Here is a 13,484-nt window from a genome sequence, read left to right as displayed (position 1 = left end):
CCCAGATTTTGTGGCTTCTCTGTGCTCAGTACCCCCTGGGTACTGAGCCACTTCTAGGTTCTAAATCCCCTTGAAAATCTGGTGAAAGCTTAGAGACTGTTCTCCAGAAATTGCAGAATTCCAAAAGCCCTCCCATGATTCAGTTAAAATTCCCGTCTTGAGGGGGGCGTTTCGGCCCAGAGACCCCTGATGCAGCTTCCAGAAACCGGGGCCCCTGCTGCCCCCGGGCACCACTGGTGATGTGTCCAGCTGGTCCGGCTGTGAGAGCCAGTGGTGTGCGCGGCAGGCCCTCCTGGCTGTGCTGAGGGGGGCTGTGCTCATTACTCCTGCCCCTCGGAGGGTAAGTCCAGTTACACAGGGTTCTGGGAGTTCTCCTGCGCTCTTGGTGTCACGTAATCTGTTTTGTACGTGTGACAGACCTCCTTCAAAGAAAGACTTGTTATCGGGACCACACCTCGGTAGTTCTTGAGATATAGATTCTGTTTTTTTACTTTCATGTGTATCTTAAAGGATCGATTGGTTTCTGTCATTCCCATTGCTTTCCAGTGATTTAATCCACCCCCTCCCCCCACAGCCGTTACTAATTTAATAACTGGTAGTTTACCTGTCACTCATCCTTTACTTCTGACAGGTAATTTTAAAACTTTTCATTGTGAGGTTTATGTCCGGTATTGATGCACGTGGCACACGTGGACAGATGTTGGACCTGGATTCTGTTCGTTGTGTTATTTTCACGAAAGAGAAGTACCTTGTCATGTGTCCTGGATCGGCTGCCCTGTCCAGGAGTGCAGGGTGGCCTCTCCTTGTTTTCCCTCCAGTCCCTCTGCCCGGAGCCCCATGTCCAGTGAGGTGAGAGGACGTGGCAGGTCGGCTCCCGCGTGGTTAGGGGCAGGTGGCTGTCACGGGCGGTGGTTTGGAGAGAGAATGGGACAGGTGACACCTCCTCCTCGCCGCCCCCACATCCTTGTTTCTGTAGGAGGAGCAGCAGGTGTGATCCCAGATTTCACGGCTTCTCTGTGTCCTGGGCTCTCCCCGGCTCTGCCTTTCGGCAGGTCCTGCCTGCATTAGGGCTCCGGCGGCAGTGGGGCTGGCTCAGCGTTTCCTGACTGACACGTGGGTAACTTGCTGTCAGGTTCCAGGACCACGTCTGAAGGAGGAGTCCCCAGATTCTCCCCTCGTTGTTTTCTTCTCTCCCTGTCCTGCCCCAGGCCTGCTTGTCCTCGTTATTATTATTATTTAGACTGGGAATCACGTCCGTACTGTGAAGGGCACTGGTCTTAAGTGCACAGCCTGGTGTGCATTTCGTCCAGATCAAAATGCAGGACGTGGAAGGGTTCCTTCTGTCCTTTCTGACTTAAGCCCCCAGCCCCCGGCCCCCGGCAAGATGAACTCTGTTCTGAGGTCGGCCCTGCTGAGTCCTGTGGCCTCTCTCGTCCGTGGCCGTGGCCTTTCACTCAGCACTGCGTTCTCAGAGTCATCCCAGTGATCGGTTCTTTGTTATTGCTGCGGAGTATCCGTCGTACGAATAAGTCAGAATTCATTTATCTGTTCTGCTGCGTGTGGGTGTTCGTGGTGTCTCCAGTTTGAGGCTGTCGCAAATAAAGCAGCTGGGAATGTTCTTGTGCATATGTTTGGGGGACACATGAAGCTTGTTTATTGGGGCCCAGGAGTCAGTCTTATCAAATAGGAAGCACCCAGAGTTTACCGTGTTTACATGCGATTACCTTCTGTCTGTGAAGAGGCCCAAGAAAGTACAGGGTGATCACTTTTAGGTGGTGGGCCCAGTTCTGCAAACCCTTCCTAACGCCAGGCTGCGACGGGCCCTGGCAGGGAAGACACGGCGCACAGTTTGCTCGGCCTGCCGGCTTTGAGCTTTGGAAGTTGTAAATGACTTTTAGTTTGGGGAGATTGATGTTTCAGAGCTGGCACTGCAAACGGCGTGAGTGGTGTTTCGACGACAGCCGCGCTGAGGCGGCAGCAAGCAGCACTGCCGCGCTGGCGTCTGCAAACCAGGGTCCAGGGGGCGGGATCGCTGTGTCCAGGGTGGAGCCCGCCCGCAACAGGACCAAACCACTGTTTGCAGCTCTGACCACTGTTGAGTAGATAACACGGTCTGGTAGAAATGCTAGGTGGTACTGGATCTCTTCCCAGAGCAGCAAACATAGGAAATCGCTGTCTTCTACAGCCTGAAGGAGTGAGAATTCTTTAAAAACGTGTGAGTGCTTATTATACAAACGTGCATTATATCTGTTCATTAGTTCTGTTAAATAAAAGCAGTGTTAAACGTCCGATTTTAATGAGTATATGTTCAGATAGAAAAAGGAAGTTGCAGAATAACCCAGCTTGACCGAGACCTTCAGAGGAAAGGAGTCTGGCGTTTTAAATAAGCCAATGGGAGATGCTTTTGAAGCCAGTCAGAGAGCACAGCAGCCTGTTTCCTAAGATGCCAGCGTCCTCCAGAGACGCTGCTGATGCGCCGCCCCTGTCTGCCCCTCTGTTCGGCAGTGTGCCCGGCCCTTTCCAGTGGGTGACCAGCGGCGTCAGCGGTAGACCGTCCAGGGTTGCGGTGACGCCGTCTTTGTTGGGAGCCGGGGTGGCATGCTATGTGCGGCCCCAGTGTCCCCTCCACACAGCCCTGCGTCTCCACGCCGCGTGGCCGCTGCTCAGGGGACAGATGGCAGCTTTACAGCCCTGGTGGCCCCGGACCTACGTGTGGACTGGGGCTCCTAACGGGGCCCCGTGAAGAGGAGGCGGCCGCGTGGCCCGGGTGCTGTCTCCACATTTGACAGGCAGGGAACCTGGGCCCAGAGACCAAGACGCTGGCATTTGAGCCTCCTTGGTGGAGCTCCGCGGTCCATGCCCTTAACCTCCGCCGCCTCGGCATTGATCGGGCACTGAACGGAGCCTCGCACATAGGACGCCTTGCGTGGTGCTCGGGCCAGAGTCGGCCATTCAGTGTGTCAGCTCTTAGGGTTAAAGTGGGCGCCTGTGTATCAGCCTGCAGCCTGAACTTTTTAAGGAGAAACGTGAAAAGCAAGCTTGTGCCTTCCCCTAGCGCGGGGAGTGTGTGTTCAGCTGTCTGTCCCGGCCTGTGACGGTACTTCGTTTGATGTCAGGTGACGACATGGGAGTCCGGCACTCACACCTGACGTGCCGTCCAGGCTGCGTCCTGGCCCGACGCGCGGTCTTGGCGCGTGTGCAGACTGTAGACCCAGGCGAGGAGGGCCGTCCGCCGCAGGATCTGACGTGGAGACAGTGGGGGCCCCTCATCGTGTGGGGGCAGGAGGCCCCAGCCCGGAGCCCGTGTTGAGACGCAGCTGACTCACAGTGGCTTTGGAAACAAAGCACTTGTGTATTTTGAATTAGGGGTAGGATTCTTTTCTCTCTTCCTTGTTTTTCTTTTTTAATGACCACAGTTAAAAGTCGCCCTGACCTTCGTAGGAACCAAGTTAAATAAGTAAAACCTTTTAAACTCTCTCTAAGTGCGGCTTCCGTGCTGCTCTCTTTCCTTGTCTCTAGGCAACATCAACGGCTGCTATTTGAACTATTACTTTTTTCTTCTGGCCGCTATTCAAGGCGCTACCCTCCTGCTCTTCCTTATTGTTTCCGTGAAATACGACCTGCAGCGGCCGAGAGCAAACGGCACGCCCGCCAGCAGGAGGACCTGATGCTCCTGCAGCCCGTCAGGTCTGTTGGACGGACAGATGGACAGACGGATCCGTGGGAAGGTGCTCTGGGGGCTCGCAGAGCAAACGGCTGACTTCCCTAAAACTTGCGTGGTGCCGGGGTTGGTTCCCTCTTTTCCACCCGCGGCCTAGGTAAGTGCCTTCCTGCGGTTGAGCCCTGCCGAAGGCCCCCGGGCGCCCTGCCGCCGGTTTCCCCTCTGACAGACACCTGCTGCCGCGGGTACAAAGTCTCGGGAGACGACACCCGTGCTGGTTGGCGTCCCGGTATTTTAAACACATCTCATCCTCTCCTTCCCACAGAACACGCTCTCACTTTTTCTTCTTCTGATGAATAAACATGTGTTTATATTGAGGAAGGGAGGGTTTGTTAAGAAATGAAAGTGTGGTCAAGTGCTGGCGAGGTTTTAAAGAAAAGTCCCGCTGATGGTTTCTCTCATGAGCCGCTGATCCCGCACGTGCGGGTCCTCGGCACAGGCCGGTGGTGAGTGTGTTCTGTCTGCTGCTTCACGTAGTGCCGAGTTCTCAAACCATCGCCATTGCTCTCTTGTTGCTCTTTCCTTAAGAGCGCAATGTTTCATTAAAACCTATTTAAGACTGTGTGTTCCGTCTCAGCCTGCAGAGCAGCCTAACGCGTGTTTTAACCCTGCCTGGTCAGTCCTTGTGTACAATTTCATTCTGGTACCGTCGAGACTGAAGACCCACCATGGTGGGTGGAAGGAAACCCCTCTTCCGAGCAGCACCGCTGTGATTGGAGGCCGTTGGCAGCGCTCGTTGCGGGCCGGGGCTGTCCACAGTCACCGACGCTGGTCGCATTGTTCTCCGTGACATGGGGGTTCGCATTTTGTCTAATAAACCGTTATCTATTTGTTGCTGTATTTTTGGTGTAATTTTATTATAAAAAGCACCTCGAATATGAGACCCACTGGCTCCTTCTCTGCGTGGTCTGTCCACAGTCGTCGTGTATTTGCGTTTACGTGTGGACGTCATGAGGTTCCTGAACTGTCACGGGGTACAGGGGTACAGGGTCCTGAGTCAGGAACTGATGAAAAGTCACAATAAAATACCTGATGCAGCTCTTTGATTCTCTAGGATAGTGATTCTTGAGCCTCCTCTGTATTAAAATATAACTTTATGTTTGGCGAAAACAGAAAAACAAACGCAAACACGCTACTCGTTTTGGGTTATCTTGTTTTTAATACAAAGTACAGAAAAACACAAGGAGGTCGTGACTGGTGGGGTTCAGACAGATTGAGGACCGATGACCCAGTGTAACACCAGTTCTCAGAGGGGCTGAAGGTGTGAGTTTGGGTTAAAAAAATAAATAAAAAGGGTTGGAAAGCACTGCTCTAGGAAATACATAATCCCCCAGAGGTACAGTTTCTGTCTTCAAGATCTGTTGCATACTGAAGACCATTAACCCGTGCCGCCAGAAAACATTTTCTCTGTAGGGAATTAGGCACGAAAGGGAAAAGGGAGGTGTGACGAGCAGCCCTTTCCTGGGCTCCGTGTGGCCGGGGCACGTGAAGGCGGCAGATGGGGCCCTACGTGGGCCACCGTCCTACACCCCGGGGAGGGGGGCTGGGAATCAGCGCAGGTAGAGAGCCAGGTAGGTACACGCTCTGCTGTCAAGGGGAACCTGTCCCGAAAGGCAGTCAGGCCCAGAACTGACAGCCTCGGACTTTCCACCTGAGTTTAGAGAGTGTACGACTGTGGTCACCACGTGGCTCTGAACAGCAGCTGAAGAGACAAATACACAAAACCAGTATGCTGTTGTAGGGATTTTAGGTAAAAAGTACAGGCCCTGGAGACTTCGATGTGTGTCTTCGGCCGGCATTTATTGGCCTCAGAAGGCCCGTGTCCATGCCATCCATTGGAAAACACCCATCCCTGCTTTATCTTCCCTGAAGGTGGACGGAACTGCGCGCCTTGTTTCTGCGCAGTATCATGGGTGGGTTTAAAGAGAAGGTTTGGCTTAAGGCTGAGCTCCTGCAAGACTGAGCTTACGAGCCTCCCGGTTTCGGACAGAGGCCTCACAGGCCGCTGTTGGGGACATTCCGGTCCGTCTGCCGTTCACGTCCCGCTTCACCGGCGGGGGTCCCACCTCCAAGGGGCCGCTGGAGCCCCTTGCCCCCTTCATAGCCAGATGCTGAGGTGGCCCCTTCTCGCTAGGTGGGGAAAGCACAACACTGCATGTGTTACACTGAAAAGCTTCAGAACAACAAGTCCTTTCAAAATGACACTGGGCCTCTTTTCAAAACCTCGATCACTTCTAAATTCTAGGTAGTAAAAAATGGATGGGCTTCAGTATTTTCAAACTGTTCCACTTGGTGCAAAACAGTCCCATCGCTTGAAAATCGAAGCGCATTAAAGTAGAGCAGAGTCCTGTACTAATCCGAAATCGCCACACAGCACACGGTGATTTGCTGTCATTAAAACCAGCCCAGTAGTTGACAGGCAATTTCAAGTAGAATGAAGTCATTTGAGCAGGTGTTTGGAAACGTTCTTTGTAACACCTTGCTCTTTTGGAAATAAGGCCTTTTGGAGGAAATAATAATACATTTTTTTAAAGTGCTTTATGGAGCTAGGACGTATTAAATAAGTGAACAGTACAAAATGCAAGGGAAAAACCAAAACACAGCAAGGCTGCGTCACCATGAAAAATCAGCATTTACTAACTTCCAAATGGACTGAGAGGCACGTGCCTCACAAAGGAAGCCGAGCTAGTGCCGGGCGGTTGCACCTGCAGGCTTACCTGTGTTGGTTTCTCCTCCAGACCAGAGCCTCAGTGGGGGAGGGGGCTGACAGGGGAGCAGACCCAGACGGAAGTGACTTCACCGGAGCCTGGCTGCGTGGCGGTGAAGACCTGACAGGCGCCAGGCTGATTTCCGAGTGGCTCTGGGTCGCAGCGAGACGGCTTGGATAGGAGTGGGGGAGCAGGCGGCCAGCTACGTGGGGCTTTGGAGAAATGTACGATGAAGCCCTTGACCTTGACCTGGGGACTCCAGCGGCAGAGTTGAAGGTGGACGGGCCAGTCAGGACCTCTGGCTTGCACGTAATTCTCCGTATCCTTCCTCAACTCTCCCCTGACGCTCGGAGCTGCAGTCGTTAGCAGTTGTTCTTAAAAATAGATCAGTATCTTGACCGAAGGGGTTTCTGCTCCCCCGACTACAGTATTTGGGTAGGAGATTCCGGTTTGGGTAGAGGATGCTTGAAGCCTGCGTTTGTGAGGGCACAAGAGGAAAGGGATGTGACGCGGCCACTCCCATGTTCCGAGGTCGAAGGGATGAGGGATGGCGGCGTCTCTCCAGAAGGAAGTGGAGACCGAGTCTCTCTCCTGCTGAGCAGTGAGTCAGACATGGGGACCCTTGTGACCACTGTCGAGGGTTGGTGCGCTGGACGGGAGGGTCTGCAGACAGCAGAGAGGGGAGGGCTGGGCACCCGTAAAATCCCACTAACCTTGCCCTAAAGGGAGCCAGAAAGTGGGGTGGTAGCCAGGGGCCACGCGGGGCAAGGGAGGTCTTGGAGTCTCCTGTGGTTTTGAGAATGGAGAAAAGAGACAGCTTTATGAAATCCCAGCATCTGCATAAAGTGAGCGTTATGGTCGTGGCAAAGTGGTGGAATCCCAACGTGACATTCTCCCTGCCGGGGCTGGAGGTGGGGGGCTGGGCATGCGTCCAGAGAGCAAGAAGCGGGGTATGGGGTGCGAGGTTTTCAAAGGCCCTTCCCCACAGGGGCCCGAGCCTGTCAAGAGCTGCCCCCGATGTGTGGGAAACCCTGTTCCCAGTGTCCTCTCACCGCCAGCCAAAGCCTTAGGAAGAAACGCAGGGGACCACAAACTCGGGGGCAAAAAGAGAAAAAAAGGACACAGGAAAAGCCACGCACCCAGCACCACTCTGTACAGCGTGGGCACACGAGCCCCCAGATTCGAAACACCGCAGAGGGTGCGAGAGGCCACGCCCTCCTTGAAACAGACCTGCTTCCCAGAAGCCATCCTGGTAGAGAAACGCCGGCTGCTGTGCTGGGTTGAACGGTGTCCACCCCGACCCTGTGAGTGTGACCTCACTTGGAAATAGGATCTTTGCAGGTGGAATCAAGATAAGATGAGGTCATCAGGCTGGGCCCCGGATCCAGGACGACTGGTGTCCTAAGGAGAAGAGGGAAATCTGGACGCACAGGCGCCCAGGGAGACGGCCACGTGACCGTGACGTAGAGCGACGCGATGCTTCTGCAGGCCGAGGGCACCGAGGGGGGTGCAGCAACACCAGGGCTGGAAGAGGCCAGGGAGGGCCCCGCGCTCCCCAGGCCCTTCAGAGGGACGGCCCTGCCCACACCTTGGCCTCTAGAAGTGGGAAGGGAGACGTTTCTATTAGCAGTTTCCTCGGGCCGCCTTCACCAAGTGCCGTTTGCCCTGAGACTTAAAACAAAAGAAATGTATTCTCCCCGAGTTCTGCAGGCTAGGAATGTAACGCAGGCCTCACTGGGCCAAAGTCAAGGCCTTGGCCGGGCTGCCTTCCTTTCTGGGGGCTGCGGATAGCTTTTTTTTTTTTTTTTGGCCGAGCCATGCAGCCTGCGGTATCTTAGTTCCCCGACCAGCGATTGAACCCAGGCCCACGGCAGTGAAAAGTGCCAAGTTGCAACCACTGGACCGCAAGGGAATTCCGCAGGGATTACTTTTCTTGCCTTTTGCAGCCTCCGGAGTCTGCCCGCATCCGTTGGCTGGGGTCCCCTCCCTCCCTCTGCAAAGCCAGCAACAGCATGCTGGGTCACCCCACATCCCTCTGACCTTCTCGGCCTCCTCTTTCCACTTGCAAGGATACTTGTGATGATACTGGGCCCACGCAGATAACCCGGGCTGATCTCAAGTCGGCTAATAAGCAAACGCAGTTATCTTTGCCAGGTGAGGTCACATAGCCACAGGTCCCGAGAGCCTGGCTGTGGACATCGTTGGGGGCCATTCTTCTGCCCATTGCCGTGGCTGACCGGCAGTCAAAATTCCAGAATGTTGAAGCCACTGCATGAGGCCTGGCATGTTTTCACAGGAGAAGCTCGTCATACATCAAAATTACCTTTCACACGTATTTGGTAAAAACGCTAAAATCGCCCCCTCTTGTTGTGGCAGTGCTAATAGCCAACAAAATTAATTTTTTTGGACAGATCCAGACATGAATGTTTATACTTTGTATTACTGCGTAAATTCACTTGATGGGTACAGATGTGGACATGAACAAAAGCAGCATTTGTTGTAGAAAACTGAATTAGGAAGAGTGGGACGTTCCCCCATTGGGTCATCCATCCACGCCACCAATCAGGGCACGCTGGCCAGAAAATGAGGACGGCCATGGCCATGTCACCTTGTTTTCTTTTTTTTTTTTTGGCCGCACCTATGGGATCTTAGTTCCCCGACCAGGGATGGAACCCAGGGCCTCTGCAGTGGAAGCACAGAGTCCTAACCACTGGACTGTCAGGGAATAGCCTCCTTTTCATTTTTGGTCCAGGATTTTAATTTTTCTACATTCCGAACACAAAAGTAGTATGTTCCTGATGTCAAGAACATTCCCACAGGCCATTTATATCAGTTGAGAGTTCGGGACTTCCCTGCCGGTCCAGTGGTCAGGACTCCGCGCTTCCGCTGCAGGGGGCCCAGGTTCGACCCCCTGATCGGTGAACTAAGATCCCGCAAGCCTCACAGTGCAGCCAAAAAAAAAAAGAAGAAAGTTAAACATTTACTCTGCTTATGAAGGTCTATTAAGCAGCCCTTTATTACCCACGTTGCTCTGAATCCCATCCCCGCCAGACAGAATGCACATCTGAGCCGCTTCTCACGTTCACGCCGCAATTTATAACCCATCAGGGAGTGTATATATGTCCATGCCACTATCTCACTTTGTCACAGCTTACCCTTCCCCCTCCCCATATCCTCAAGTCCATTCTCTAGTAGGTCTGTGTCTTTATTCCCGTCTTACCCCTAGGTTCTTCATGACTTTTTTTTTTTTTAGATTCCATATATATGTGTTAGCATACAGTATTTGTCTTTCTCTTTCTGACTTACTTCACTCTGTATGACAGACTCTAGATCCATCCGTCTCACTACCAAACGTAAAATAGATAGCTAGTGGGAAGCAGCCTCATAGCACAGGGAGATCAGCTCGGTGCTTTGTGACCACCTAGAGGGATGGGATAGGGAGGGAGACGCAAGAGGGAAGAGATATGGGAACATATGTATATGCATAGCTGATTCACTTTGTTATAAAGCAGAAACTAACACACCATTGTAAAGCAATTATACTCCAATAAAGATGTTAAAAAGAAAATGGAAAAAAAAACCCAAAAAACCCATCAGGGAAATAGGAAAGAGGAACTCGGGTGCTGTCACTTGGTGATGCCTTTAAGGCAGAAATGTGCTGATGGTGAGAGGGTTTAAGGCAGGGGTTCTGCCTGCCACAGGCCCCAGGGCAGGCCCAGGACACGCTGGGACAGGGCTGGGGGTTTTCCTGATGAGTAGGTGGGCCTCAAGTTGATTTTCTGTTTTGATTGTTCAGTTTCGTTGAGGGATAGCAGATCATCACGATGTACACTCTAGATATCTTATCATTTTATTTGTCATTTAGACCCTTGTTGTTGTTGTTGTTGTTTTTTCTTTGGCTGCACCACGAGGCTTGTGGAATCTTAGTTCCCAACTAGGGATCGAACCTGGCTGGGCCCTCGGCAGTGAAAGCACAGAGTCCTAAACACTGGACCGCCAGGGAGTTCCTAGACCCTTGAGTGTTGATAAAGCCCTTCTCCCGCCCCAAACTGCAAAGGACGGCTCCTCGGACCTGTCAGACCCCATGCCCAGGCCTCCCAAGACCTTCAAACCCCACGCGTGCTTCCTTGAGGAATAATGAAGTCGCCAGGGCCGCACCTCGGACTTAGGTCTTTGATCCCCACGTGCTCTTTGCGGGTGTGATTGTCAGTATGTCTGGAAACCAAAGCGAAGTTACCACCCCCTGGGAGCTACTCTTGTCTCCAGTCTCAAACAGGGCCAGCCTTCCTGGGCCGGGCAGGCTCACCCATCGTCCTCCTTGTGTGTATATACAATCTCCAGTGACTCCTGGAGGATGCTATTGGCATTGGGTCTGGAAGAATTTGTCACCCACGGGGCCCCTCATTTGAAATGAGCAAGTTCACAGAGAGTGGCCATCCAGTGGCCGGAGCAGAGCAGTCAAGGTTGGACCCTGCCCTTAGAAACAGGACACACAGTCCTCCACTCAAGGTGGCCTATTCAACAAAGCTAACTATATTTCATGGAAGCAGCCCCTAGACCATGAGCTTTTTCTTCATTCTCTATTATCTGCAGGTTAAAACTCAGATCGGCATTGTGTTAGGCTGAGTACTGCCCTCCCCCCAAAGATGTCCGCATCCAAATCCCTAGAATTTAGGGTATATTCTCTCACGTGGCAAAAGATGAGGATGTGGTGAAGGATCTTGAGATGGAGAGTCTCCTGGGTTATCTGGGGGAGCTTTTGGAATCACGGGGCTCCTTATAAGTGAGAAGGGGGCTGCAGATTGAGAGCCCAGAGAAGTGAGGATGGGGGGGGGAGCCGAGTGATCCGGTTACTGGCTTTGAAGATGGAGGGAGGGACCACAAGCCCCTTTGCTCTTGCAAGACTCAGCCTCACTCTCCTAACCCTTCATGCTGGCCCTGCTGTGTGAATTCACTCCATCCCTCAGCCCATGGCTTGTTCATGGCTAGGATGGGGCATCCCCGCTGTTCCCCACGCTCCCAGCAAAACCTCTGCCTGCTCGGACTAATTGCAGGTGGGTGATTCATCTCAAGCAAGCTCGATGTGCCAGAATTTACAGCTTCCATCCTGTCTGAGCCATTTGTCGTTCCTGGAGCCGAAAGGGGAAGGACCCACTTCAGGGATGATCGGAGAAGCCTCCGAGTGGATCTATGCTTGCCATTTTCAATTTTAAACCCAAACCGAGCTAATTAGACCCAGAGGACTTCTTGCTTACTGCTCTTCAGGGCTCACATATTTCAAAGACATAAGTCAAACCGTGGAATTCAGCAGTTTTCTAATGTCCCGGATACCGTGTTAAGTGCAGATCATCATTCACCGTGAGGTACGGTGCCGTCGGAAACAGCAAAGTCAGAGAAGGCGATTCAGCCTGTTTGCGTGGATCAGAGGTCACGTTCATTCTTCCACTCCTGTCATTCATTCATTCAACAAACACCCCTTAGCCACCTCGTGTGTGCTAGCTCAGTTTTAAACTTGGGGGCTGCAGCCGTGAAGTCTCAGGTCTCCTGGAACTCACGTCTTAATGAGCGAGACGGACAGTAAACATGTAAGCAAACAATAACATTGCAGAAAGCATAAGGATTATGCTGAAAACGGTATAAGATGACAGGGTAGCATCATCTCCTGTGATGAGGCAATTGGATGCAGAGCAAGACTTGGGATTAGACCGCTTCCCAGGGTGATTCTCCTCCCCCTCTGGTCACGCAATCCCTAAGCCCACGAGTTGTCTGCCATTTCTTGTTTGCCCTGCCATCTAGTGGCTGAAATTAGAACTACAGGCTATTTTCCAAAACTGCCAAGAAAGTTTTTGAATGACTCTGATACAAAAATCACCTTGTTTAAAGGGACAAACTGGGAACTAGTAGATAAATAAGTTCCGGAGATCGAATGCACAGAATAGTGATAATAGTCAACAGTACTACATTGTAAACTTCAAAGTTGCTAACAGACTAGATCTTGATCGCTCCCAACCACAAAAAAAGGAATGATAATTATGTAAAAACAAGATAGAGGTCTTAACTCAGGCTCCTGGGGTAATCATAGTGGCAGTATATAAACGTATCAAGTCGACATGGACACCTTAAATTTACACAGTGTCATATGCTAATTATATTTTGGTTAAAAAGGATTTTTTTTTCATTTTAATTGTGTAGAGAAGAAAAATACAGTTAGAATCCACCAAAATTCAGTTTTGGCTGAAAAGTGTGTGCAAAAAAAGGTGTAACAGATGAAATCATGGTTTCCCCCGTTTTTCCAACATGGCCAGGGAGAACATCCTCCCTAAGCAAACCGGACTGTGCAAAGTGGGGAACCATTCATGGCTTCCTCTTGTGTGACTGAACAGGCATGAAAACAGATGGACGGTTTTCATTTTCACCAACACTAAAAAGTGTAGCTGATGCAGGACCTCTGTCTCCCATTCCTGCTCCAAGTAGAAACAGAACCTGCTCTTCTAGGGTCATGGAGCTCCGCCAGTGGGAAGTCTCAGCTCCTACATTATGAGCCCCAGTATTACTGAGCATACCCGGCCTCATTTTGAGTTTATACTTCAACATAATACTTTCAGATATATGGTGGTTGGGTGAAAACTATTTCCCTGGCAAGATTGTTACTTTTATAGATGTGTAGAATAAAAGCTATTAAATAGTTTTTTTTTAAAAAAGTCATTTTTCCCAAAACCTCTTAGGGTCAACGTAGTATTGAGACCTACTTAGAAGCTAATATAATAGGTTGCATGTGTCTTTGGCTTGCTTTTTTCTCGCACGTGGGATCCTGTCTTGTAATATGAGCCAACACGTTTCCTCATTGCCTGTGAGATGAAGCACGTCTCATTTCTAGCCTCGGAGGGACTTGCATGCCCTCTGAGAGCACAGCCCCATCTGTGAGGCTGCATCTCCCTGGGGAGAGCCTGCGGTGGGATCCCAGAGCAGGAAAGGGGGACGGGGAAGAGAAATGGGAAAGGAGAGCAGGTAACAGAGAGGTTACCGAGTTGGTTGCTGCCACTGTGGTACCTGGC

At 51.7% G+C, this 13,484-nt stretch overlaps 1 protein-coding gene across 9 annotated transcripts in view; it reads left to right on the top strand.

Annotated features, from left to right (window-relative positions):
- SLC15A4 (solute carrier family 15 member 4) overlaps positions 1-13,484 on the top strand; it is a 119,013-nt gene that overhangs the window by 23,016 nt on the left and 82,513 nt on the right. The window contains exon 8 of one of the 9 annotated variants that reach the window (XM_067701201.1): positions 3,520-4,604. The exons of 5 other annotated variants lie outside the window; for them this stretch is intronic. In XM_067701201.1, the coding sequence (XP_067557302.1) occupies positions 3,520-3,668 (149 nt within the window). In that variant the 3' untranslated portion in view covers positions 3,669-4,604. 3 more of the 9 variants (XM_067701207.1, XM_067701199.1, XM_067701206.1) reach the window with 3 other exon arrangements.

This window comes from Pseudorca crassidens, chromosome 12 (genome assembly GCF_039906515.1).
Source record: "Pseudorca crassidens isolate mPseCra1 chromosome 12, mPseCra1.hap1, whole genome shotgun sequence".
In the NCBI taxonomy this organism is placed as follows: domain Eukaryota; kingdom Metazoa; phylum Chordata; class Mammalia; order Artiodactyla; family Delphinidae; genus Pseudorca; species Pseudorca crassidens.
This window is presented reverse-complemented; position numbering and strand designations above follow the sequence as displayed.